This window comes from Vanessa cardui, chromosome 23 (genome assembly GCF_905220365.1).
Source record: "Vanessa cardui chromosome 23, ilVanCard2.1, whole genome shotgun sequence".
In the NCBI taxonomy this organism is placed as follows: Eukaryota; Metazoa; Arthropoda; class Insecta; order Lepidoptera; family Nymphalidae; genus Vanessa; species Vanessa cardui.
The window spans coordinates 10,636,063-10,662,560 of NC_061145.1; the positions used below are offsets into that span (position 1 = coordinate 10,636,063).

At 34.3% G+C, this 26,498-nt stretch overlaps 1 protein-coding gene across 1 annotated transcript; it reads right to left on the reverse strand.

Moving 5' to 3' along the window:
- Positions 1–22: 22 nt before the first annotated feature.
- Positions 23–25,500, reverse strand: LOC124539746 (shootin-1-like). The gene is given in 11 exon segments (XM_047117091.1): positions 23–617; positions 1,102–1,210; positions 1,212–1,333; positions 4,629–4,899; positions 5,457–5,640; positions 6,539–6,696; positions 7,250–7,398; positions 10,791–10,915; positions 17,957–18,143; positions 24,174–24,664; positions 25,345–25,500. Coding segments are annotated over 10 exon segments (1,761 nt in total). The 5' UTR covers positions 24,436–24,664; positions 25,345–25,500; the 3' UTR covers positions 23–423.
- Positions 25,501–26,498: the final 998 nt, after the last annotated feature.

The window sequence follows — 26,498 nt, forward strand, 5'->3', positions numbered from 1 at the left end:
TGAACGGATTCTGATGAATTGATGTGAAGCGAGCTTGAACCTCAAGAGTTACTTAAAATATATTTTATTCAAACCTGAAACCTACGACCTCCTATCTCACGGACAGTACTTCATAATTGTATATTAAAATTGTCACAATAAAAATAAAATTTATAATGCACATCTAACACAATTAGAAATTTCGATAATATCTCCAAATAATATCCATTTAAAATTCGATACATTTTCACAGACTAAACATTCCGTCAACACACAATGTCTTAACAGTATCAAAAAGAGTTTTGTTTACAATATCCACAGTTATTACATCCTGGACCAGAGATACGGTTTATTCCTTACATTGTGTCCACGGATAAGAACTAGGTATCCAAGCTGTGGCCCTGCGCTGTTGCCAAATATAGCACTCCTGTCTCCCTCGCCCGCTCAGGGCTCCTCGGCGGGCGCGAGGCTGGGCCGGTTCACTCGCCTCTTCCTCAGGGTGCCGAGTATCTGCAACATCTCCTTGACCGCCTCAGGCTGGTCGTCCTTCGGCTTCTTCTCCATGAAGTTCTGCTCTGTCGACTTCAGCTGGAACTTCCCCCCCTTTATCTGGTCCACTATCGCGTCTATCGCGCCGCCTGAAATTTTTCATTTTTGATTTATTATATAATATTCCATATTATATTACCATATATCATGTTTATTGTAGCCCGGCTTGTGTTCCGGTTTGACGCGGGTAAGTGTGCACAAGGGATGTAACATCTCAGCTAACATTCGTATGTTGGCGTATTGGCAATTTCACACAGAAAGGTGTCAATATATATGATCAGTAGAGACTACGTACTATCTATCAGTCCGCCTACCTATATTACAAAGAGGCAGAGGTTCAAACATTGCCACTGCATAAAATACGAAAGCCTCCTTTAATCATCTATTCGTTGCCAATCACTCGATCTTAGATCTACTGGTCGTTAATGTCACGTGGCTGTAACTACCGTGGTGGGTTGATGTCTGGTAGTACACGTAACGATCCTACACATAGTCCCATGTAAGGGTGCCAGCCCCGGGTCATTCGTTAAAGGCGTCTACAAGGAGCGTACAGTATACATTACACACACACACCTCCGTTCTGCTTCGTCTTCCTCAAGGCGGCTCCCTTGTTGGCGAGCAGGTCCGCCATGGCCTCCGCCGCCGACGTGCTCGCCGCAGCCGCAGTGGGCGGCGGGGGGGGGCGGCGGCGGCGGGGGCGGGGGCGCGCACGAGGGCGGCGGCGGGGGGGGCGCGCACGCGGGCGGCGCGGGGGGCGCGGGGGGCGCGGGGGGCGCGGGTGACGTTGCGCGCGCTGCGTCTGGGGCTGGAGTGAGAAGCGCGTTATTATTGATAGTCGATTTGCAGTAACTCACACTCAGAGTCAGATTACGCGATAATAATATGTAATGATTCTATATCAAGCATTATATAATAATTATTTTATGTGTAATGTTACCAAGGATCATATATATATAATAAAAATAATAACCTAATTTACATAAACACTGACAAAAGTAAGGATATTAAAATTCATAGTTTAAACTGAATAAAATAACAAAACCTATGCCCTCTTACTTAAATATTATACATCAAAATATACAGGGCATAGGTGGCAAAGATCATGAAATAGAATTATTTTCGGAAAATTACAAAACTCATGTATTTTGTTTCACAGAGCATTGGATTAAAAGTTTTGACAAATTTAATATCCCAAACTTTATATTGTCAAGTACATTCGTAAGAGGGAATGCTATTCGCGGTGGGTCATTAACATTAGTACGGAATGATATCATTTATAAATCTCGAAAAGATATTGTGGCTCTCTCTGTCGAACGTACTATCGAATTATCCTGCGTGGAATTTCCGCAGTACATTATAGTATGCGTGTACCGGCCCCCATCTCGAGATTTTTGCTTATTTGAGACCACTATGGAGGATGTTCTTAAAAAGATAAGCGAAAGTAATAAATATATAATTGTATGTGGCGACTTTAACGTCGACTTATTAAAAGCTACTTCGCTGAGTGTTCGATTAGTCACATTGTTTAGGTCATTTAATTTAACGCACCGAGTTAATGAACCAACACGAATAACCAACGATACTTCTACGTGTATTGACAATGTGTTAAATAATTTAACTTCTGGTCACTGTGGTCAGAAGTTTTCTTTAGAACACAAAGAAATTATTAATTCAAAAAAAATAATGTACAGGCCAATAACGGCTCATAAAGTAAACTGTTTTAAAGATATTGTGGCGTGTAAATTAGCTTATTTAGATCTAACGACACAAGATCCAAATGAACTTTATAATCCATTTTTTGAATTAATATTAATAGAATTTAATAAAATATTCAAAATGAAATCATTTTATAATAATACAAAGTTGAAGTTTAGTGACTGGGCTACTATTGGTATATATAAAAGTAGAAATAAATTATACGACCTATATGGTATGAAGCAGTGGAATCAAAACGAAACCTTTCTAGGATATGTCAATAAATATTCCAAAATATTTAAAACAGTATGTATTTATGCTAAGTATTTATACATAAAGAACAAAATTTTGAGTTCCGATAATAGAATAAAGGCCACTTGGGACATTATTGGAAGTGTTAGTGGAAAACCTAAAAAGGAAAGTATACCTATCAAATTAAACACAGGCAGTAAATACACAAATTCTGATTTGGAAGTTGCAAATTTATTTGAAATATTTTTTGATAACATACCTAATAAAATAACATCTCATTTAAAATCATCTACATTAGATGCAGCTAGATTATTAAATAAACACGTTTCTAAATGCGTTATTGATTTTTCTTTTGAAACAGTTTCTGCAATAGATGTTATAAAAGTATTTAAAACACTCAATATTAAAAAAACTAACGACGTATGGGGCATTTCGGTAAAATTCATAAATAACATCATACACGATATTGCTCCGTATATAGCAGTAATTTTTAACAAGAGTTTGGACACGGGTTCATTTCCTGACTTGTTAAAATGTAGTAAAGTCTTACCATTTTTTAAGAATGGAAATAGGAGCGATCCCAGTAATTACAGGCCTATTTCAATACTCCCATCTTTAAGTAAAATTTTCGAAAAAATTATTTTAAATCAACTTCTTATCCATTTTGGTACAAATAAAATTTTTCATAGTGAGCAATTTGGTTTTACAAGAGGTCGATCAACAACTGATGCGGGAATTGCGCTTCTCAAGCATATTTACGATGCTTGGGAGAAATCACAGAATGCTATTGGAGTATTCTGTGATTTATCTAAAGCATTTGATTGTGTAGAACACGAGACGCTTCTTTATAAGCTCAAATATTACGGCGTTAAAGGTAGGGCTCTTGATCTCATTGCTTCATACTTAAGTCAAAGAATCCAGCAAGTTTTCATTAATGGAATAAAGTCTACTGGATCTACTCTAAAAATGGGTGTTCCACAAGGTTCAATTTTGGGTCCCTTTCTATTCCTAGTATATATAAATGACCTTCCTTTCTTTGTTAAAGGTATTTGTGATATAGTATTGTTTGCTGACGATACTTCACTGATTTTTAAGGCTGACAGGAAAAAAACTGACTATGACGATGTGAACGGTGCCTTATCACAGATTCAAGATTGGTTTCATGTAAATAATTTGGTTTTGAATACTCAAAAAACAAAATGTGTAGTTTTTACCCTACCCAATGTTAGGAAGCAAAATTATAATATATCTTTAAGCAGTGGCCCACTTGATGTAGCCGATACTACCGTGTTCTTGGGAATAGAATTGGATTCCAGACTTCAGTGGAGTCCCCATTTGTCGTCCCTAACAGGGAGACTCAGCTCCGCAGCATACACGGTTAGAAAAGTTAGACAACTAACTGATATTGATACCGCTCGTTTAGTTTATTTTGGTTATTTTCACAGTATTATGTCATATGGCATATTACTTTGGGGTAACGCTGCCGACATTGAATCTGTCTTTTATTTTACAAAAGAGAGCAATTCGGTTTATTTATAATCTTGGAGCTAGAGACTCTCTTCGGGATGTTTTTAACAGAGTAGGAATACTCACTGTTGCGTCGCAATATATTTACAACAATATCATGTATATTCACAGTAACATTGATAACTTTGATAAAATCAGTGATAATCATTGTATATGCACTAGAAGTAAGGATAAGCTTATAACGCCAAGTTTCCGACTCCGCAAAGTCAATAAATGTTTCTTGGGGCAAGGTATCCATTTCTATAATAAAATTCCACAGACATTTTTAACTTTGCCGTCTCGTAAATTCAAATCGTTTATAAAAAATACATTGTTGAAAAAAGCGTATTATTCGATACAAGATTTTGTAGATGATAAAAAAGCGTGGAATTAATACCTGTTGACTTCCAGGCAGGATATATTAATTTAATAATTGTATTAACTTAAAAATTAACTAACATGACTGTATTTTGTTAAATGTTGAAAAAGAGTAACTACTGAGTTTCTTGCCGGTTCTTCTCGGTAGAATCTACTTTCCGAACCGGTGGTAGCTTCACTTAATTGTTAAATGACGATTCAAAAGTGCTTGTAAAAGCCCACTTGAATAAAGTATACTTTGATTTTGATTTTTGATTTTGCAGACTCACCAAGTATCTGCTCTTCCACGACCTCTGGCACTTCCTCTTTGATCTCCTCCTTTATCCTCTCCTCTTTCTTTCCGTTCCCGCCATTTTCAAAGTAACTTATCCTCGACATCAGATTTGACTTTTTCGGAGATCTATTTCTTTCTAACTCTGCGAGCTTCTTCTCTGCCCTCTCTGCTCGTTCTAAAGCTTTCTGCGCGTCTTCTTCCGCCAGTTTTATTTTCTCCTCCCATAGCAGAATGTCTGTGTCTTCGTGTTTCTCAGCTAACTTTAACTGTGAATATAATTAATTATTTTAAAATTATATTCTTACATAGAGATTTTTTTTCATTCTCTAATTTATGTTGAAGACTGTCCCATTTGAATATAATATGTGGAAATTATTGCCATTTTTTTTTTAAGAATAAACTGTTCAGAAAACTTTACCACTAATTCTGACTAAACTTTTTACAGTGCTAAGAATTTTGAGTTTTAAAAGTAAGTTCTTTAACAACCGTAAAATTTTCAAGTTAAAATTGATTGAAACGCTTTAATGAGAAATAGAATTTCCTGATTCATGATTCATGAGATGATTATTACTGACGACCTCCATGGTCGAGTGGTGTGTACACCGGTTTTCATGGGTACGCCACTCTGAGGTCCCGGGTTCGATTCCCGGCCGAGTCGATGTAGATAACCATTAGTTTTCTATGTTGTCTTGGGTCTGGGTGTTTGTGGTATCGTTACTTCTGATTGTCCACAACACAAGTGCTTCAGCTACTTACATTGGGATCAGAGTAATGTATGTGATGTTGTCTCATATTTATTTATTATTTACTAGATACATCCCACCTGCAACTCCTCGAGTTGTTCCTTGTGCCTGCAGAGCTGGTTCTCCAGCGCGTCGCGCAGGCTGTCCACTTCAGCCAGCAGCAGGCCGAGACGCTCGTCGGTGTCCAACTCGCCCATCAGCAGCGCGCTCTGGTGCGCCAGCACCTTCGCTCGTTTCTTCGCGTCGCGGGCCTCGGATTTGTAACTATTGGAAAAAAAAATTAGTGATTTCAATGGATTATACCAGAAACAAGGGTTTTATAAATGTCAAAAATACCTAAGCTGAGATGGCCCAGTGGTTAGAACGCGTGCATCTTAACCGATGATTGCGGGTTCAAACCCAGGCAAGCACCACTATATATATGTGCTTAATTTGTGTTTATAATTCATCTCGTGCTCGGCGGTGAAGGAAAACATCGTTAGGAAACCTGCATGTGTCTAATTTCATCGAAATTCTGCCACATGTGCATTCCACCAACCCGCATTGGAACAGCGTGGTGGAATATGTTCCAAACCCTCTCCTTAATGGCAGAGGAGGCCTTATCCCAGCAGTGGGAAAATTTACAGGCTGTTACTTTACTTACTTTTTTACTTTACAAAAATACCTGTGACATAAAATGTTACCCGAACATTTTAATGAAATACGAATACTATTTATAGGTAATGTATCAAGCAGACAGTTCCTGAAAGGGCCTTGTGCATGCCCAATGCCATGCCTGGTAAGATTACCACCAGACATTCTACTGCCAAAAAGCAATAAATAATTAGTATTGTTGCATTCGGATTGCATGCATGCATGAGAATGTAACTAGAGACAAAATGACTCAGTTAAATAGGCACAAGAGCTCATAACTCAGTTCTCAAGGTTGGTGAAGTAAATGGCAACATAAATATTCATCTTTACGACGCAAAAGGAAAATGAGGATTGATTCCTTATTAGCATTAGGCACACTTCCATCCACATAGTAAATACCAATTATCTATGCCCAAAAAAACCTATGATACCCAAATACTTGATAAGATGACGATTAATTTGATGACCTTGAAACTCAATGCTATATTCAAGCATTCATTACTTGCATATAATCATTAAGGGCACTCACGTCTCGGCCATCTCGCGGTCCTTGTCGGCGTTGTTCTTGAGCGCGCTCATCTCGTCCATCAGCAGCTTGGAGACGCGGTTGTGTCTCTCGAGCTGATTCTTCAGCTCCTGCAGTTCCTTCTCCTGTTTGCTGCATTTTTCTCTTTCTATCTCAAGCTCCTGGAAAATGATTTAATTTGCTTTTATATACCTTACTTGGTGCAATTCTAGGTACGTTCCAAACAACAATAATTGGTATTGTAGTGGTCCAATTTGAAGGGTGAGTGAGTCAGTGTAACTACAGGCCCAAGGAACATAACATCTTAGTTTCCAAGGTTGGCGGCACATTGGCGATGAACGAAATGGTTAATGTTTCTTACAGCACCAATATCTATGGGCGTTGGTGACCACTTACCATCAGGTGGCCTATATGCTCGTCCACCAACCAATAGCATAAGAACCAAAAAAAACTTAAAGGAAATTAGTCTAATTCTAGTCCATATGGCTCGAGCGATCCCGTCACCTTCTGCGCAGAAACAAATGTGTAGCGCTGGTTGTTTTATTGGCTCTTTCAGTGTGCTAGGTGGCACTGGGCATCCTAGACACCGTCAAAGTCTTACATACCATATACTTCGCTTCATGAAACTTTCCAGATGTAAGAAGGTTTGATTATAAATTGTCGGTCAAACAGTGTCGGTCAAACTTGACAGGTGCTGTTCCCCTGGAGTCTCACCTGAGTGAGTTGTACATTGGTCTCGTGCGCCTCGAACTCGTGTAGGCGCGCGGCGCTGGCCTCAGTCTGCAGCGCGGCCACCTGCTCGCTCAGCTCAGACACGGTGCGCTTCAGAAACTCCACTTCCTCGTTGCTGCTCGCGTCTGAAGCTATCGGTCGCACATTTAATCATTGGAGGATTACACTAACCACTAATGCCACAAAAACTCGTACAGTGAAGAGAAACTCCTTAAGAAACATTTGGTTAGGAACGTATATAATAGTCTCATGCTCTAGCGAATGAGCTAGCCGGGCAATACGAGTCGAGATGGCCCAGTGGTTAGAACGCGTGCATCTTAACCAATGATTGTGGCTTCAAACCCAGGCAAGCACCGCTGATTCATGTGCTTAATTTGTCTTTAAAATTCATCTCGTGCTCAGCGGTGATGGAAAACATCGTGAGGATGCATGTGACAAATTTCATAGAAATTCTGCCACATGTGTATTCCACCAACCCGCACTGGAACAGCGTGGCATATAATCTACTAGTTGTTCCCCGCGGTTTAGCTCGAGATTTAGAGGGTTGGTTGTCATGTGTTAGGCAAAAAACGTAGCCTATATCCTTCCCTGAAGTTCAAGTTTGCTTCATACCAAATTACATCAAATTCGGTTCATTGGTTTGGTTGTGAAAGAGCAAAAGACATATTTACTTGCACTTTTATAATATGAACATAGATTCCAAGCATAGAAACTGTTAAGGCTAATACATATATAACTTTAGCATTGATATGTACACATATTTAAATATAAATATAAATATGAGACAACATCACATACATTACTCTAATCCCAATTTAAGTAGCTAAAGCACTTGTGTTATGGATAATCAGAAGTAACGAAGGTACCACACCCAAACCCAAGACAACATAGAAAACTAATGGTAATCTACATCGACTCGGCGGGGAATCGAACCCGGGACGTAGTGGCGTACCCATGAAAACCAGTGTACACACCATTCGACCATGGAGGTCGTCATTGCATTGAATTACCGCGATATTGGTAGAGATCTTGAACGATATCTCTTATTATGGATTAGTGGAAAAATGCCGTTTTGAATGTCAGCGCTGTAGTTATCTTAACTTGTATTATTAAAGTCTATATAAACTGTTGAGGGCAATAATGTTGTATTATATATGGGGATATATTAATCAAGAACTATATGAAGTTCGTAAAATAGGAAAGCTCTTAGGAGATTGTATATATTATTGAAAATAAGGTTTTGTTTAACTTTATTCCTCCTTCGATTAGGTTAGGCTTAACATTGGAAGGATAAACCCCAGCTAGGGTCATTTACAATTTTACTTTATTTCATATACAATTCTGTTACGAAACCAACTCGTTATTTTATCATGCTTTAATTTAGTTGAAGGAAAATAATATATTCACATAAATACACTTTCTTTCAATGGACTGAGCGCTCTGAACATTAAAGTGAAGCAACACAAGCGAATAAAAACGTATATAGCGAAGCGTTCCTCTCGTTTTCTTAATACATAAGTACTCTCACTTTAATGATTCCTTATTGACGTATTAACAAATTGTTAATTGTTACACATTACCGGAAAGCCTTTTGTTCTGTAATCTGAGACTGCAACCAATAGTATTTGAGAATTTACACATGTGTAATGTGACTCAGCGAATGATTAATCTAGATAATTATGTGTGTACAATAAAGTATGTGTATTTGTTATGTATCGGAAATTTAAACGCGCAAAAAGACAATATTTAAATGTATCTTTTCACGTTTACTCTTAAATTGTATGTTTTTAATAAAGGTATATTTTAAAGTTTTTCTTCTTTTAGTTTGCATGTTTAGTTCGCTAAGCCACGCTAAGAAACTTCACACCTTATCTTATTTTACTATGTTTATTTTATAAAAACTTTCAATTTTATGAATGAGTTTTATACTGGAGAAAAAAGAAATTAAACTACATATGATTCCATTGAAATTATTTGCAAGCAGAGCAGAGATGGCTCAGTGGTTAGAACGCGTGCGACTTAACCGATGATTGCGGGTTCAAACCCAGGCAAGCACCGCTGATTCATGTGCTTATATTGTCTCTATAATTCATCTCGTGCTCAGCGGTGAAGCAAAAAATTGTGAGGAAACCTGCATGTGACAAATTTCATAGAAATTCTGCCACATGTATATTCCACCTACCAGCATTGGAACAGCGTGGTGGAATATGTTCCAAACCTTCTCCTTGAAGGGAGAGGAGGCCTTTAGCCCAGCAGTGGGAATTTACAGGTTTTTAATGTAATGTGATATTTGCAAGCATATTTTTCCGTCCCCATATCTTTACTAATATTATAAAATGCGAAACTATGTAAGTCTTTCTGTTGATCTATCTCAAGCAAACCACTGAACCCAACTTAGTGAAGTTTAATAAGAATACCAACCCCTAAACCGCGATAACTATCATTTCAAGAAGAAATAAATATTTATAACGAGGAGTTAGGCATCAACTCGTTATAAGACATTGAAATATAAGTCGTAAACCTCCGTAATATCTTTCTTTTAACTTTATTAAATAAACAAACTTTATTTAACTAATATGACTGTATTTTCTAAATGTTGAAAAAGAGTAACTACTGAGTTTCTTGCCGATTCTTCTCGGTAGAATCTACTTTCCGAACCGGTGGTAGCTTCACTAAATAGGCTATTTAACTGGTTTTTAAAATCCATTTTATATTATTTAGTAGAAGTTAGGGAACCCGGTAAAAGTTGTGTTTTTTATTTCCAGTACATATTTGCCGAAAAGTATCAAATTAAAAATTCCATATTTAAATAGCGCGCAAAAACGATACTTGGACAATGTGGCGCTGCAATGGGGTCGGTGACGTCACTTTCCTGTATTTTAATCTGTGGTACATATAGTAGAAAAGCAAGTTTACAAGAAAGTGACTTCACCATAAGCCCGGCCAGTCAGGAGCGTTTTGTGTCACGTGACAAACGTTTGAATAAATGCATTTTTGAATAAATTAAGTTTTATTTTCAACTTTCGTTAGTAAATAACCATTTCCTAACTCATAATATACACTGATTACAATAATTTACATTAATTCACAATTTATTTTTCGCATTGTCAAATAGCCTATTGTTAAATGACGATTCAAAAGTGCTTGTAAAAGCCTACTTGAATAAAGTTCATTTTGATTTTGATATTCCCCGAAAAGTCACTTTTTAGGCTGACATGTGTTACGTCATACTAACATCGCCTGTATGTGCGATATAAAAATAAATAAATCCTAATTAAATCTTAATATATACACAGGGTTATTGGTAACTCGACGTTTTTCCTTTGAGAGATCATAGAAGTGACTATTTGCTATAATTTTGAACCCCATATGCATATTGCAAGAGTGAGCCTATTCTGATTGAACTGTTTATGTATCTTAAATTTATTATTGTATATAGTCACCCCTATCACCTAACGGGAATACGTCGAATAACCAATAACCCTGTATATATATTTAATATGGTGCATAGAAGTAAGTTTACCTGTGTCAGTTGCATCCGTGAGGTCAATGTCGATAGCGGTGGCCGGCAGGGCGTGAAGGAGAGCAGTGCTCCGTCTCTTGAGCTGCTTATTCTGTTTGTACCATTCGCCAGCTTGCTGCATAACCCTGTAACGACACACATCATATACTAACTACATTATAACAATGAACTGCGACGCGCCGTAACATATATATAATAATATTTACATGTATAATTTGGTGAAACTTTAGGTACTAATTGAAGATTACCGTACTACCAAATAGTCATATTAACAAGACAAACTTCTCTTTTTTTTAGGTAAAAATATTATGAGGCAGGTTACCTTTCAATTTGTACCTGATACATTTTGGTTTATTTTATGGATATGCGACGTCTAGGCATCATCAATATTAAAGAACTATGTTCAAGGAGGCTTCGCTATTGATTTCTGCACAGCCTTGAGTATATCGAAGTATTTTCTGAAGCACAAGTTTCCTTACAAAAGTAAGTATATGTAATTTTATAGAAAGTAATTGGGCAGATATTAGATATGGGTTAATTGAGGGTAAGTGGGCACCACCCCATACACAATGGCGCTGCAAGAAATATTAACCACTCTTTACATCGCAAATGCGCCAACAACTTTGGGAACTAAGATGTTATGTCCGTTGTGCCTGTAGTTACACTGGGTCACTCACCCTTCAAACCGCAATACAACAATACTGAGTATTTTTATTTAGCGGTAGAATATGATTAGTGATAAGTGGGTAGTACCTAGCGAGACAATTACAACAATAGCCTGTTAATTTCCTACTGCTAGGCTAAGGCCTCCTATCCCTTTCGAGGAGAAAGTTTTTGGAATATTTTCTACCACGCTGTTCCAATGCGGGTTGGTGGAATACACATGTGGCAGAATTTATATGAAATAAGACACATGCAGGTTTCCTCACGATATTTTCCTTCACCGTCGAGCACGAGATGAATGATAAAGACAAATTAAGCACATGAAACTGCGGTGCTTGCCTGGGTTTGAATCCGCAATCATTGGTTAAAATGCACGCGTTCTAACCACTGGCCATCTCGACTCACATATTGTTGTTAATGTCATATACATTATTTAAAATTCAATTAAGTCCGTTCTGCAAAATCTGTAACACTATATGTTGTCTTGATTCCATTTAACCCCCCTCCCTCCCACATACTGTATTGATTTGAACTTGACTTGCGTAATCGAGAACATAATATCGTGATGAAAGATAATCACAGAAACATGATACAGTATATCTGCTTGCAGGGTATATGTGTCCTGATAAAACGCGGACTCGAACCTAAGACTCAGGGTACCTTAGCAATACTTAAGAAGATATACATTACAATTAGTATAGGAGTTCTACTTCTGGTGGTACCTTATCATCTACGCTTATAAATTTTAAAGTATATCTAACTCTGTCTGTCTGTTTGTTATAAACCAATAACCCGTGTTATATATACATATAATAGAATTATAGTGTCTGTTTGTAATATTAAAATAACATTTTTTACAATTTTTCTCTGCCTGTCTGTTTGTTCCGACTAATTTCTGGACCAATTTTGACGGGACTTTCACTGGCAGATAACTGATATCATAAGGAGTAACTTAGGCTACAATAATTTTGTTTTTGTTAATATCAAACGCATAAATGGTCGCGGGCACAGCTAGTGGACCATATTTGAACTCCCAAGGAAATAATCTACCTTTTTATGCCAAACTCATGAGCAACCCCTTAAACGCGAGAGAAGCCGCGTGCAACATTTAGTAATACATATTCAATTGTAATTCTAGTTATTAAAGTAAAGCATACACTAGATATTCTACCGCCAAACAACAGTACACAGTATTGTTGTGTTCCGGTTTGAAGGGTGAGTGAGCCAGTGTAGTTACAGGCACAAGGGACATAACATCTTAATTCCCAAGGTTGGTGGCACATTAGCGATGTAAGGATATATATTAACCATTAACATTTCTTAAAGCGTCATTGTCTGTGGGCAGTGGTGACCACTTATCATCATGGCCCATATGCTAAACAAGCAGCTTTTAATTTGTGATCATTGCTAAGTCACTATAATTATAATATAAAGAAAACTATTGATACAATTACTAAATGTTGATTTATAACATAATAATTTGAATAGGACTTGGCTTCTATGAGATCTCAAAACTTTTTACGATGGAAAGACTGCAGCGAGGGGCCTGGCATTTTTTTACATTTAATGTTTTTGGTGGGATATTATTTTCTTTGTCGAGATGGCCCAGTGGTTAGAACGCGTGCATCTTAACCGATGATTGCGGGTTCAAACCCAGGCAAGCACTGCTGATTCATGTGCTTAATTTGTCTTTATAATTCATCTCGTGCTCAGCGGTGAAGGAAAACATCGCGAGGAAACCTGCATGTGTCTAATTTCATCGAAATTCTGTCACATTCCACCAACCCGCATTGGAACAGCGTGGTAGAATATTTTCCAAACCCTCTCCTTAATTGAAGAGGAGGCCTTATCCCAGCAGTGGGAAATTTACAGTTTTTACAGGCTGTTACTTTATTACTTTTATATTTCTTTAGACATATTCCGTATTAATAATATTCTGTAATTGTGTCAACATTGTGAGGAACGTGACGAATCTCTCTTACGCATCCGAGTGGGTTTCTTTTAAAACGAATCGGACGTTACTCTACTACTCTACAGATACTTTATGGAATTCCGTCGTCACATAACACTTATCTACATTATTTTATATAAATACATTTACTTTTGTATTAAAATCTTATAAAAATATAAGATTATTATTCTAATAACTTTACTTAATGCTGAACCAGCAGAAACTAGGACTGGCTTTTCAGATCGAGTGATTAAAATGTAGCACAGGGGGCAGGACCTTTTTGTATAATAAATTGGTGTATTTTTCACCCCTTAGGGTAGAATATCTAGAAACATAGAATCTTCTCTTTTATAATTAGAATCCCAAAAATGGAGTTCATGTTTCTAACTTAAAAAATGACGAACTTCCATATAAATTATGAAAACCTATTTCACCCCCTTAGGGGTAGATTATCCAAAATTCCTTAATATTCGATCCGATCCTATTTATCGATTAAGTTTTACAGCCCTAAATATTTTAAGCTATATGCGGCGACGATGAATCAGTCAGCCAAGTAATTTTATAAATACAGACTTTCTGAATAATCTTGACACTATTTTTAATATTTCAACATGTTTTAAATACTATTAACATAAATTTAAGCGCATAATTGCATTTGTAAAAATCTATATAAATTAAAATGTATGTTTATATGTTATACTTCTAAGTTTTCCGAAGACAATCATGCGATTATAATAAGATATATATCCTAGACCAAACCAAGGAGGTTATTCTTTGTTTTGACCTTTAACACTATACTATCTGGGAAGGTTCTACTAGTGCGAAACCGGAAAGGGAATAAAGAAACTGTTAGGATTCAATAAAAGTAGCTGCAGAGCTCGAAGTATTATACATGTAGGATTTCTCACGTTTTTTTCTTTCACGACGAAGCACGAGATGATTTATTTATTAGAAATTAAGCAACTCAGTTCCGCATTCCGTGTATATATTTAAGTAAAACTTTTAATAAATTTAAATAATATGATAAATAAATATTACATAAGGCGTATTAGTCAATACAAGAATATATTAAAAGACACGTTAATTTGTTTTTCTTAAACGAATTATATCAATGCCCCGTTTATGAGAATTAGTAATGATACTACTTACCCCTTTATTTAAGCTTAAAGCTATAAGTGGGGACGACGGTCAAAGGTTCGATCCTGACCCGAAATGGTACGTTACATCGCTTTTTCATTGATTTCTACTTTATTTTGTACTAGCTGTACCCGCGACTTCGTTCCCGTACAGGACTGTATTTGGATGACAGCGTGTTATTATTATTATTTTATACACAATTCAAAAATAAAAGCAGCCTAAGTTAACCCCTTACTAGATCAGTTCTCTGCATTCTGCCAGTAAAAGTCCCTTCAAAAGTGTTCCAGCCTTTCCTGAGATTAGCCGGAACTTACAGACAAAAGATTGTATAAAATTTTATGTCGGAAATATATATGGTATACACGTATATATACATTTAGTAAAAAGGGATTATTACATTGCAAACTGACACTTTAATTTTACTATATTTAAAGATCAGGAATTATTATACCTAATAAAATTATTAAGCCGATTCAAAGGTTCTTAAAGAGGCTTCTTAAATAAAGTATCTTTTATATTTTGATTTCTGAGTCTGTCTGTCTGCCAGTATGTTACGCTTTCACACCGATAGCTAGAAATTAAATATAACTTACGCGTTCGTTTCAACATCACAGGAACAAACATACAACTCACGTTTTTTCACATGTTTTTTTCTAAATAAATATAAAAAGAACACAAAATTATCATTTTTAAAAACAAAAACGTTATAAAAATTCACTAAATTCATTTTGTATTAAAATTTCATCGTGATGAAAGTTGAGTTAAAAGATTCGATGCAACGTTTTTGTGTAACGTTTGTGTGAAACTTTTTTGACAAACGTCTTGCCTCGACACACGCGTCGTAGATCGTATTTAGAACTGATCAGTATTCGTACTGAGAGGTGAAATTTTGATTTGAAATTATAATATTTTACCTTAATATCGGTATTACGTCCATAACGAATTCAAACTTTCTAAATGATAATAAACAAGCTATCGCCCGCGGTGTCTTCTATAAAGTTTAAAATAAAATACGAATAATCAAAGTTGATAGGAATATTACGTATTAGTAAAAAATAGTAAAATTGTCTATGTCTGGGTCACTGATTAAATTAGTCAAACTTTCCGAACGTCATTACGTCACGCTGTCAGATTGGATATCAATTAAACATTTTGGCGGGAAGAGCGCAAATCGCACGTGACATTGGCGAAATAATCTGTGCCCCCTTTGCGCAAATAAAAGGCAAAATTAAAAAAAGAGCGCGAAATGTCAGGCATATTAATGTTATAGGTACTATTTTGAAAGAATTTTTGCAAACCGGCAATTGATAAAACTATTTTGATTGTAATTAATATATTCTTATAGAAAATGTATTTAAAGTTTTTTTTTTATTTTGTAATGTAATATTACATATATTATACATCTTCAATGCGTTATCAACCTTTGGAACTAAGTTATTGCGTCCCTTGTGTAGTAGATAGCGGCCATATTTGTTTGGTATACAAGAAAGTAAAATGGTTGCAAATATCAATAAAATAAAATAAATAAATATATAAGTTGAGAATTCTAATGCTTTTAAAAATATCTTCTAACAGACATAAGCGTGTACAATTTATTTTTATATATATTTCCGAAGTAATGTAACGTAACGTGATTAATGAAAAAACCATAAATAAATTCATTTAAATATGACTTGATTAAATAATATATTTTTGGGTCAGTCGAAAATTTATTTGAGACATTATGTTTTGAATATAAGTATTACATACGATTGGAATAAATTAATATGAAGGATGGAGGAGGTGTAAATAATACCCATTTTTTCCTAAGAGAAATTTTTGGGACATTTTTTCCGACACGTGCTTGCAAAATGTCTTGTTGACTGTCGAACAGGAAATTAATTACAAAATATAGAATAATCATTAATAGAAACAAACTTATTTTTCCCGATTAGAAAAGTTGATATAAATTGGCATTAAAATTCATTGGGTTGTTTAAATTAAGCGTACAACGGCGGGATGCGACTTTATTTTATACTCTGTAGAGGTATGTCCGGATATATAACTGATTTTAATTCGTTCTATTTTAAAATATTTATGTAACAACGGATGAAACTTTTGAGAAATTTTCTATTACCTATTTTTTTTTTAATTTATTTAAAGTGTAGAGAATAAATGATATATGTACAAACCTCCCCATTTTCACGTAACAACACAACACAATACAAACGATTAAACAAAACTTATTGATCTTTTTTTTACTCTAAACACTTAACAAGCACTAATTAAACGACGTCAACGTAACCGTCTTATATCCTGAGACATTTAAATTTTCAATAAACATTTAAATATTACTACGTAATTACATGAATATACATTCGTCATTGTCATCTATGCGGTAAAATGAACTCTAAATCACTGGAATTGGGTTTAATTTTCCTCGTATCAATTGCGCAACGCCAGGACCCTACATCAATTAACAATTCCTCTCATCTCCCTTCCTATAATTGTGGATAATTTTCCGTTTTAACGCTCCGTGACGTACGCGAGGTTGGAGGAAATAGCCAAGGCTCGTGATATTCCCCTTTAGGGAGAATTAATGGGTGTCATTTATATTCATATTGTTGATAGGAAAGTCGCTGTTTGTTACGAACAAGCACCTGTTGGTCCTCTGAGGGGGTGCAGAGACAGATGCCCTTTTTTGTACCCCCTAATTTCATGATGATCGGTTAAGTAGGAAGCAAAACTTAACAATATTTAAAAAAAAAATGACAATCGCGTCTATAAGTCAATGTCACATGCAATGGAGAAGATGCTGTGAAGATTGAATGGTCGAGATTACGGGCTCAATTTAATTTTAAAGACAATAGTAGTACATAGGATTTTACACGTAGCGCTTTGTGCAAGTCCGTCTGAGTAGGTACCACCCACTCATCAGTTATTCTACCGCCAAATAACATTACTCAATATTGTTGTATTCCGGTTTGAATGGATGACATCTATTGCGACGATTATACGAAGTCCTAAAACCAGTTTTCGATAATCTTTTGGTCTATTGGCTAGCCTATAAATCCGATGATTCCAAAATCTTGTGTTCAAATCCGGTTTTGGTTAGGTAAAATGTTGCTTGGTTTTTTAAGTACAAAAATTCTCAAAAGCCTGGAGCCTGGATATTGTCAGAATGTATACGCGCCTTATAAAACTCTTAGAACCTTTGTTTCTGCACCTTAACCGTTTTCGAAAATTGAGAAAAAAGATTTTACACCTGTGTTTGTGCACTAAATATATCCTGCGCAATTGTCTAGGTTATTTTCTATTGACAAAGACTGAAGCCAAAAATGGTCAGGACAATATAACGAATAGCTCATTAAAACCGTTAGCTTTGTTGAAAATAGAGTCTAATCCTACATTGAAATAAAAATACGAATTAACTCACTTCTGCATAACACCACTGTCGATTTCATGTTGGTTTTTGAGCTGTTGGTACTCCTTGAACAGCTTCTCCGACACAGCTCGCAGCTTGTTGAGCTCTTTCTCCCTATCATTGAGCTCAGCTTCGAGGTGGTTCCGCTCTTCAGTGACGATGTTGTACCTCCGCTGTAGATCATCATGCTCCCTTTTTGCTGTTGGACAAATACAGTTTATTAATAGAATTATCATTAAGATAGGTACATCCACCATTTTCCTAAGAATGTTTACATAAGGAAGCCGGTTGATATATATTCACTATAGGCATTTTGCACGTTACGTACGATATACTTTTGTACTCGAAAGAAATCTATTAATCAATTGTGACTTTCGTCTATTTTTTAGAAAAAGTTATTTTATCTAGTTTTTATTTTTATTTTTTTTATCCTATAGGTTGGCGGACGAGCATATGGGCCACCTGATGGTAAGTGGTCACCATCGCCCATAGACATTAACGCTGTAAGAATTATTAACTATTCCTTACATCGTCAATGTGCCACCAACCTTGGGAACTAAGATGTTATGTCCCTTGTGCCTGTAGTTACACTGGCTCACTCACCCTTCAGACCGGAACACAACAATACTGAGTACTGTTGTTTGGCGGTAGAATAACTGATGAGTGGGTGGTACCTACCCAGACGGGCTTGCACAAAGCCCTACCACCAAGTAAAAGTAGTTAATGGTAAGACGGTTATAATCTTTTCAACTTCTTCGTGAAATTCATGTACAATTTTACTTTGAAAATATTTTAAACTACCCACATATAAAATTGAATCGAAACCAAATTAGGTATGAATTAATGTTAATAAGTGATGTGTTGAACAAACTATACAACTAAATGTACTATGTAGGCATACTAGAGAAGTGAGTTTGAATCGAGAGAAAGAAAGCAGACGATTCAGTCTATCCCCTTACATTTTCCCGCAAACAATGGCAATGTAAGAATTAGTCTTGCCTATGCTGCGCAATAATTACATTATGATAGGAAAATATCCTAAGCGGCATTAATACTGATTAAATTATCCGATAACAATCTGATACTGATAATATTAAATCAAATCTCCACAGATATGTTGTCTATGTCTGTAAGTAAATCGTACTATTAATTTGAATTTATAATTGTACGATCATTCAATCGTTTTTATAATTGTTAAATATTAAGGACGTTTTTCTTGCTAGCCCAAAATGTATGACATTACTGGCAAAAGTCATCTAAATCTTCGTTAGTTTTGGAAGTCCAAATCCAATTCACCATTAACCCAATCCATTCACATCTACTAAGATGTGAACCTACCACTAGGTAGGGTTCACCCATCAAACATTCCAACTCCAAACAAAGATACTAAGTTTTGCTCCGATTTTAAGGGGGTGTGAGCAATATAACTACAGGCAACAGGCTATAACAGCTTAATTCCGAAAGTTCATTGCGTATTTTTTTGTAATAAATGTTTTATCGTTTTTTACGGCGCCAATGCGTCTACGAGCAGAAGTGACCACTTATCAAAAATATATTGAATAATCTATGAGCCATATATAATATTGTTTTGACTTCACTGACATTGCTAAATGATTTCAATCATTAGTACCTAAGTTTTGTATGTTCCATTTTGGACGAAATTTCATTTGTCTGCTATCGAATAACAGTTTGAAGTCCAGAGTTGTCATAAGCCTTTCCGTTAGTAGGAACAAAGAACCAATATATCACAATCACCAATTAACCAAACAAGACACTGTTTTCCGTAACACGAGATAATTTGTCCATCCACTCAAATTTAGTCTTTAATTTAAACAATTCTGATGTATTTACTGGCTTTTTTCTCTGGCAAAAATTTATGACAAAAATTGCACTAAGATCGAGCGATCTAGTTGATTGTCGTCTAGGAATATAGGAATACACTGGATCTTGCTGAACCGACTGGACAATCACGCCCGCGTACGCTTTGAATGGTTATTAAATTTTCTAATTGGTTTAAGTGGGTCAATTATAAACCTCATGATAAAATTCCAACAAACAGGTGCAAATGATGAATGTCATTAGTGTAATGTTTATGCTCATTAAACTACATAGTTACGTTTATGGTTAGGATTCTATAACCTTCCGAAACGACCTTACGTCTATGGTGTATATCTATAATAAAGAAAATCAAGTCAATTTAAACCTACTCTTTATTAAATATAGAAGCGGTATAGTCGCTTATATACTGTCGAATAATTACCACCGGTCCGAAAATAAATGTCTTAGAGATAAGACTCTTCTCGAAAGACATTCAGTGTCTATTTTCACATAAATAGGTAGTAAATATTTGTTCAAATACAACAAAAGTTTTGTTAACACTTAACACAAACGTTCCTTAGGTACTGATTGTATTATGTTATTGAATTATTAACCTGGGCACCGAAGTTACTTCTTTAAAGTTTAGAAAGATACTCTATTCAGTATTTAATAACAGTTGAAAATAGTAGTAATGCTAACATATAAATCTAATACTTGTTTGTATATACAACAGGGTCCATTAAGATTGTTTTCGTTGATAATTTAAGGGCCAGAAAGAGAGCGAAATAGTATTTTTAATGACATAGGTAATTACCGTTAAGATAACACTCAACATCGAAAAGGACTAAAAAACGAGTTCGTTATATTATATTTTTTAGATATATCGTAAGTTAAGATGTTCTGTAACGTCGATACTGTAGTCCGTCAGTTGTCATTTAATTTAAAAAAATAAATACCTAACGTGTAATGTCTAGGTACACTAATAACCCTTGTTGATATGTTGTTTAAAAAGTTAAATAACCAACTGAGTACAAATTACCTTTGCAATTATACTTCTAAAAAAAATGTTGGTAAGTGTTGCATTGCCAACATAATAAAAATAAATCACTAATAAGTAGTTTTACTTTTCAATTGTTATGTCCCTTATGTCGGGAATTACTATGGCTCATTCATCGTTCATAGATAAAAAAACACCGTCATATATGTTTTAACAATTCTAGAAATTGACATGTAAACATTTAATCGTAATTGTTACATGATGCAACTTATCAGTGAATAAAAGTTATCAGAAATTCAAGAACAGATAAGATAAAAATGATATTTGTAAAATTTCCAGAGTACATACATATTTACAACTTTATCGCAGTACACTAGGTTATGTTACTGTAATAATTGACATAATATTTTTACTCACATCTACATTTTGACATATCCTACGTGTATTTTTTTTTACAATGTTACCAGATTCCATGGTGATTTTAAAAACCGACGAAATACCTCATTTGTAATCTCAGTAGCATCGTGCAGCACAGATAATCTGAATTCTTAACCCTCTCTTACTTAGATAAGCTAAGCTAATGACTACTATCACCAGAATGATAAAATGTTTTCACCACAGTCCACAACCAGCTCTTAAATTTAATCTTAAATATCCTAATAATGCTTTTATTTAATATGCAGAACAAAAGCACATGAATAGTATATTAAATAAACTTTTAAAATAGTAAATATAAAATAAAAAATTGTCACATTTAATAACAGTAGAAGTTTATGTAAATTTAGGAGTTTCAAATAAGTAAAGATTATTATTATTTATAAAAAAATAATATATTCTTGATATATTTCCAATTATGATATTGAAAATATATGAAAAAAAATACATAACTGAATCTAAAGATAACTCTTCATAAGCAATATGTACACAATCGATACTAAATCTAAATCAACACAAATTATGCTAACTAACTTATTAGCTTTCATTAATAGTCAAACCAGAGTATTAATATAATATAGATACATATAAAGTACATTTTTATTTTTTAATTATTATATTTTAATCTTTAGTTTGTTTTTGTATCGACTTAAGGAATAGCTCATGTCAACGACACAGTGCGAACCACATACAACCCAACTGACTGATTTTATATTAATACAATCTGTTGTAATTGCCAAGGCATTGGCTTGGCATTGCAAAGATGTGGCTCATAAATGCCAATGACCTTCGTTAACAGTGGTAACCACAACCCAACTCATTTACTCATCTCTATCTAGAAATAAGTTATTTACAACAAATTGATTACAATGTATTTATAAATAACATCCCTATAAATACAACATTGAGGTGTGACCACAAAATATAATGAGATCATATTATTTACCGTTCAATGTAATAAGAATTAACTTGAAAATGTCTTAATCATGTAGAAGAATAGTACAGCAAATTATATTTTTTGATATTAGGCAAAGCAAAATTTATACTTAAACCTCTGTCATTAAATTACAAATCAGTAAGTAGGTAAGTATCATTACTCTTATTATGTAGCAATAACATGTTTTAGTGTTCTTGCCGTTGTGAATTTGTATTATAACAGACAACGGATGAAACACTCTTGATGAAGTTGTAATTTAATTTTAATTAAATACTTGGTACATGTGGTGTTTACCTAAAATTAGCTTATGATTTTGTAGTAGTAAAAATATTATAAAGTGTGTAAATATAATTTTTTTTACTTGCTAGTTGCGATTTGAAAGGTAATAATATTTTTTTTATTTCTCACAGTTTCTATATTTATCTGTGGCGTGGGTTACTACTAAGTGATCTATTTACACATCTTTGTTAAAGGTAATCTCCAAAACTAACATAAAAATATACATAACTTTTTAAAAGTAAAAAATTAAGTATTTTGCAGAATTTTGTAACTAAATATTTGATGATTCCGTTACATCCTTGCCAATATTAACAAATACTTTATAAATCTGTTTACTTTAAAACGGTCAGACAAATAAGGATATTGCAAATAAGTCAAAACTGTATTTAGAATATTATCTATCTTTAAGCATTATACTTCAGCGTTTATTTAACAAGCAATTAACTACAAATTTGAGAACAAAACATGTTATTATTAAAATTATATTTATCAATACTTTAGTGTTCCTTAAATGTGTATTTAATAAAAAATATTTTAAATTTTAAATTTAGAATAGTAAATTTTTGACAGTCAAAAAGCAAGACATGGAATGGAAATGATACTATGTCATATATAGATTATATTATTGTTCCATATTTAAAAATTAGGTATTAACAAATATATAAAATCAATCACAATCTATTTCCCTTTAACTAATTTCTAAGTCTAATTTTTTTTTCAATATGTGATCATAATATGCCTATGATCTTATCCAAAGCTATATCAAATTTTATTATGTTCAGTTCAGTGATTCAAATACACAAACAAACAAAATCACTGCATTTATATTTGGTAGATTATGTTCATAGCACTGTAAGAAGTTTAATTAAACTGCTTAAAATACTGACAACATTAACTTTAATATTTTGGGCATTTGCCTAATTGACGAAAAATAAATAAAAAAAAGTAGTCAAAAAAATAAAATAATACTTATAGTTTTCATATTTATATTTTGTGTTTTAAAAAACAAAAATATTTTAAGTATCTTCTCATTATTAAACTTAATTGATCTCATTTTACCTCTTTATATAAAATAACCATAACAATTAATATAAATATAATATATTTATGTAATGTACCTCTGTAACGATGCAGGTAATATTTATTTAAATTTTAAATCACTTTAAAAATTTGATTATTTAAATTTGGCAGTTGTTGTTTTATTTTTGAAATATATTTAATTATCTAATAGACGTTAAAAACAATTTTAATTTGACATTTAAGTCGTGCAAAAACGACATTCACAATAGTCTCAATAGTGTTGTTTATTAAATCGATATAGCAATGGTAAGAATAAAATATCGAAATTTAAATAAAAAATAATTCGTTGATTCAAATAATAAAGAAGTTATCAACTTTTCAGATCCAAATTGAATCACGCCAGGTATATTGCGCAGTAGAGCAGTAACACCTAGTTATTAAGTTTCCGTTTGCCATTAAATCGGTTAAAAACTCTTCATAAATCATATGATTATGTCTGTTTTCAACAAAAAAGTGTACATAAGGAACTTTTGTCAGTGTTGTGTACTAAGCAAGTTTAAGAATACATAATGCGTAAGCAACAGGTTATCGCCTATCATAATCCGACAAATACGAGACTAGGATTTCCATTCGCACTTTCGTTTGCATATGACCCAGCGGGCAGCTGGCTGGAGCATGCGCAGTGACGAAATAAAAAAGTGGGAAAAACTATAGATTTCCGCCTTGAAATGAATAGTACGAACCTTTTTCGGATTTGAGGAGGTAGGTTTTGTGCTTCCTCTCCGCTTCTTCGTATCTGTTCTTCCACTTTTCAACATAAGTCGAAAGAGCGATGTTCGTCTCTTTAGTGTTTTGATGCGCGTCAGGCTGCGTCATTCTAGCGGCAGTGGCTCGCGGGATCCTCGTGGCCGCGCCGGGGCAGAGCGAGACAGAACTCCGGCCGCCTTGACACTGATTGTTGCTCGACGCGATCGCAAATACATTATCACCGTTCCTTTTAATCATTTTTGCATTCGATTTTTTACACGCGCGCCGCGATCTCTCGCATCGTCTCGTTTTCACATATGCACCATTCACGTGTCTAGATCAACAGGCTGGTATGTCGGTCGTTGGAAAGTGTTAAATAAATTCGCAAATAAGGTCCCTTTGTTCTCGCCGTTGAGGAAAATACGCACGATCCTGTACGCGACACCGCTGAACTGTGTCACCGCTCGCGTCCACTCATTGAAACAGCCTTGGAATTAATATAAAAATATAAACATTATTAATAAAAATGCAATGTATGCGTAAAACTACGGCAAAGTACGACAATTAGCTCTCAGTGGCAGATTGCTACTAACGTATGCTTGTGGTTGTGATATGATAATGAAAACTTCGTCATTGTGAGTCATTAGACTTGGTGTTTACGCTTTGTGTTTACCTTTGGAGTAGCTTCAGTCTTGCATATGTCAGAGAATGTTACTAAGGAACTGTTTAGAGTTTAGTATGACTTAGACGTGCATGTTTTAGTTGAATCTATCAATATATCTTTCTTTTGTCTATGTTTACTTATTGTAATAATATTTATCATTTCATTTTATTAAATATTCTCTTACGATGTCAAACTTTCATTGATTTTCTGCAAGTTACACTACAAGAACAAGTTTTGTTGCATCATAGTCCTGTTTTTAATGTATTTTTTATTTAGTATGATTTTACCAATCGGAAATAGTTGTCAAATATTTTTTTATAGCTGTTAGACTGAAAATAATAAATATTATAATAAAGTATGTAATAGCTTTGGCAGAAAAAAAAATTAAAAAAAAAAGATTGTAACTAAGTGTAATAAGTTCCAACTATTCTTATAATGCACACACACAATTAACTGATAAATTTATCACAAAAACTTAACACAGATCACATATGAGAACTCACAGGCAAGTCAAACGCACTGAATGCATTTCGTCTAAGAACTGTCGAACGGATATTCTAATTTTAACATAGTTTCCAATGAAACCAACCGTCTTGTATAAAGTAAACGTCAGGACAAGCGTGTGGGTAGACGAGGCTGGCATGGTGCGAGTTACAAGTGATTTAATTGACGGCAATGTGCGGTATTAATTCGGTATATGCTTGACATCACCAGCCCACCCAGGATACGCTCGTTTGGACTATTGTGTTATAAATTAAACGATAACTGTTTTACTTTCACTTGTATCTGATCTTTATTGCTCTAATATCGCTTTGTGATTTAAATAATACAACTTAATTGAAAATTTTAATTGGGATTTTTACGTACCTTTGAAATCTTTTGATAGCGATGGATGTATATTAGTATCGATAAATATTACATTTCTATTTTTTATTTTTATTAATTTTGCATTGAAGAACGAATTATTTTATTAAGTATAACTATTAAGTTTTTTTTATTACAAATTGTTACTCAACTTACCTAGACAAATGCTTAAAAAAATTGCCAATTCACAATTCAATTATTTAAGATTACCTAGAAACCTAGGTTTTTGCGAAGTCTAAGGCCATTTTTTGGAAACAATAGGTGCAGAAACAGTAATGTTTCTGGAACAAAGAAACAACTCAGTAACACCACCTAGCAACGTCCTTTATGTTATGCAAAAAAACTTCCAAGCCGAAAAAATCGAAGACGAGGTTAACGATATCGAAGAAAATAGTTATCGAGTAATAAAAAGTCTGTAGCCTTACAAAACTTTACCATATTTAGGAAAGGAGGTCAAACTGAGGCTTACCTTTGTAAAGGGCTCCTCGGCAAGGCAATCCGATTACATCATGATAGCGACTTCGTTCTCGACAATGTGTTCATTAAATTTGAACATGTATCTTTTTGACGTTCACCGTAATAAGATTTTTTTATACGGACAATTTTATTTGGTCACCATTTAAATATAATAAGGGAAGTTGTTGGGTCCATAATAGTTCTAAACTTAAAAATATTTTAAAGTTTACGTATCAAAACATATTTTAAGATTTGATAAAATGAGCTAAACTCTTGATGAATTTAATTTAAAGGAAATGCATGACTGTATAAAGTCTCAAAATTTCCACCGAAAATA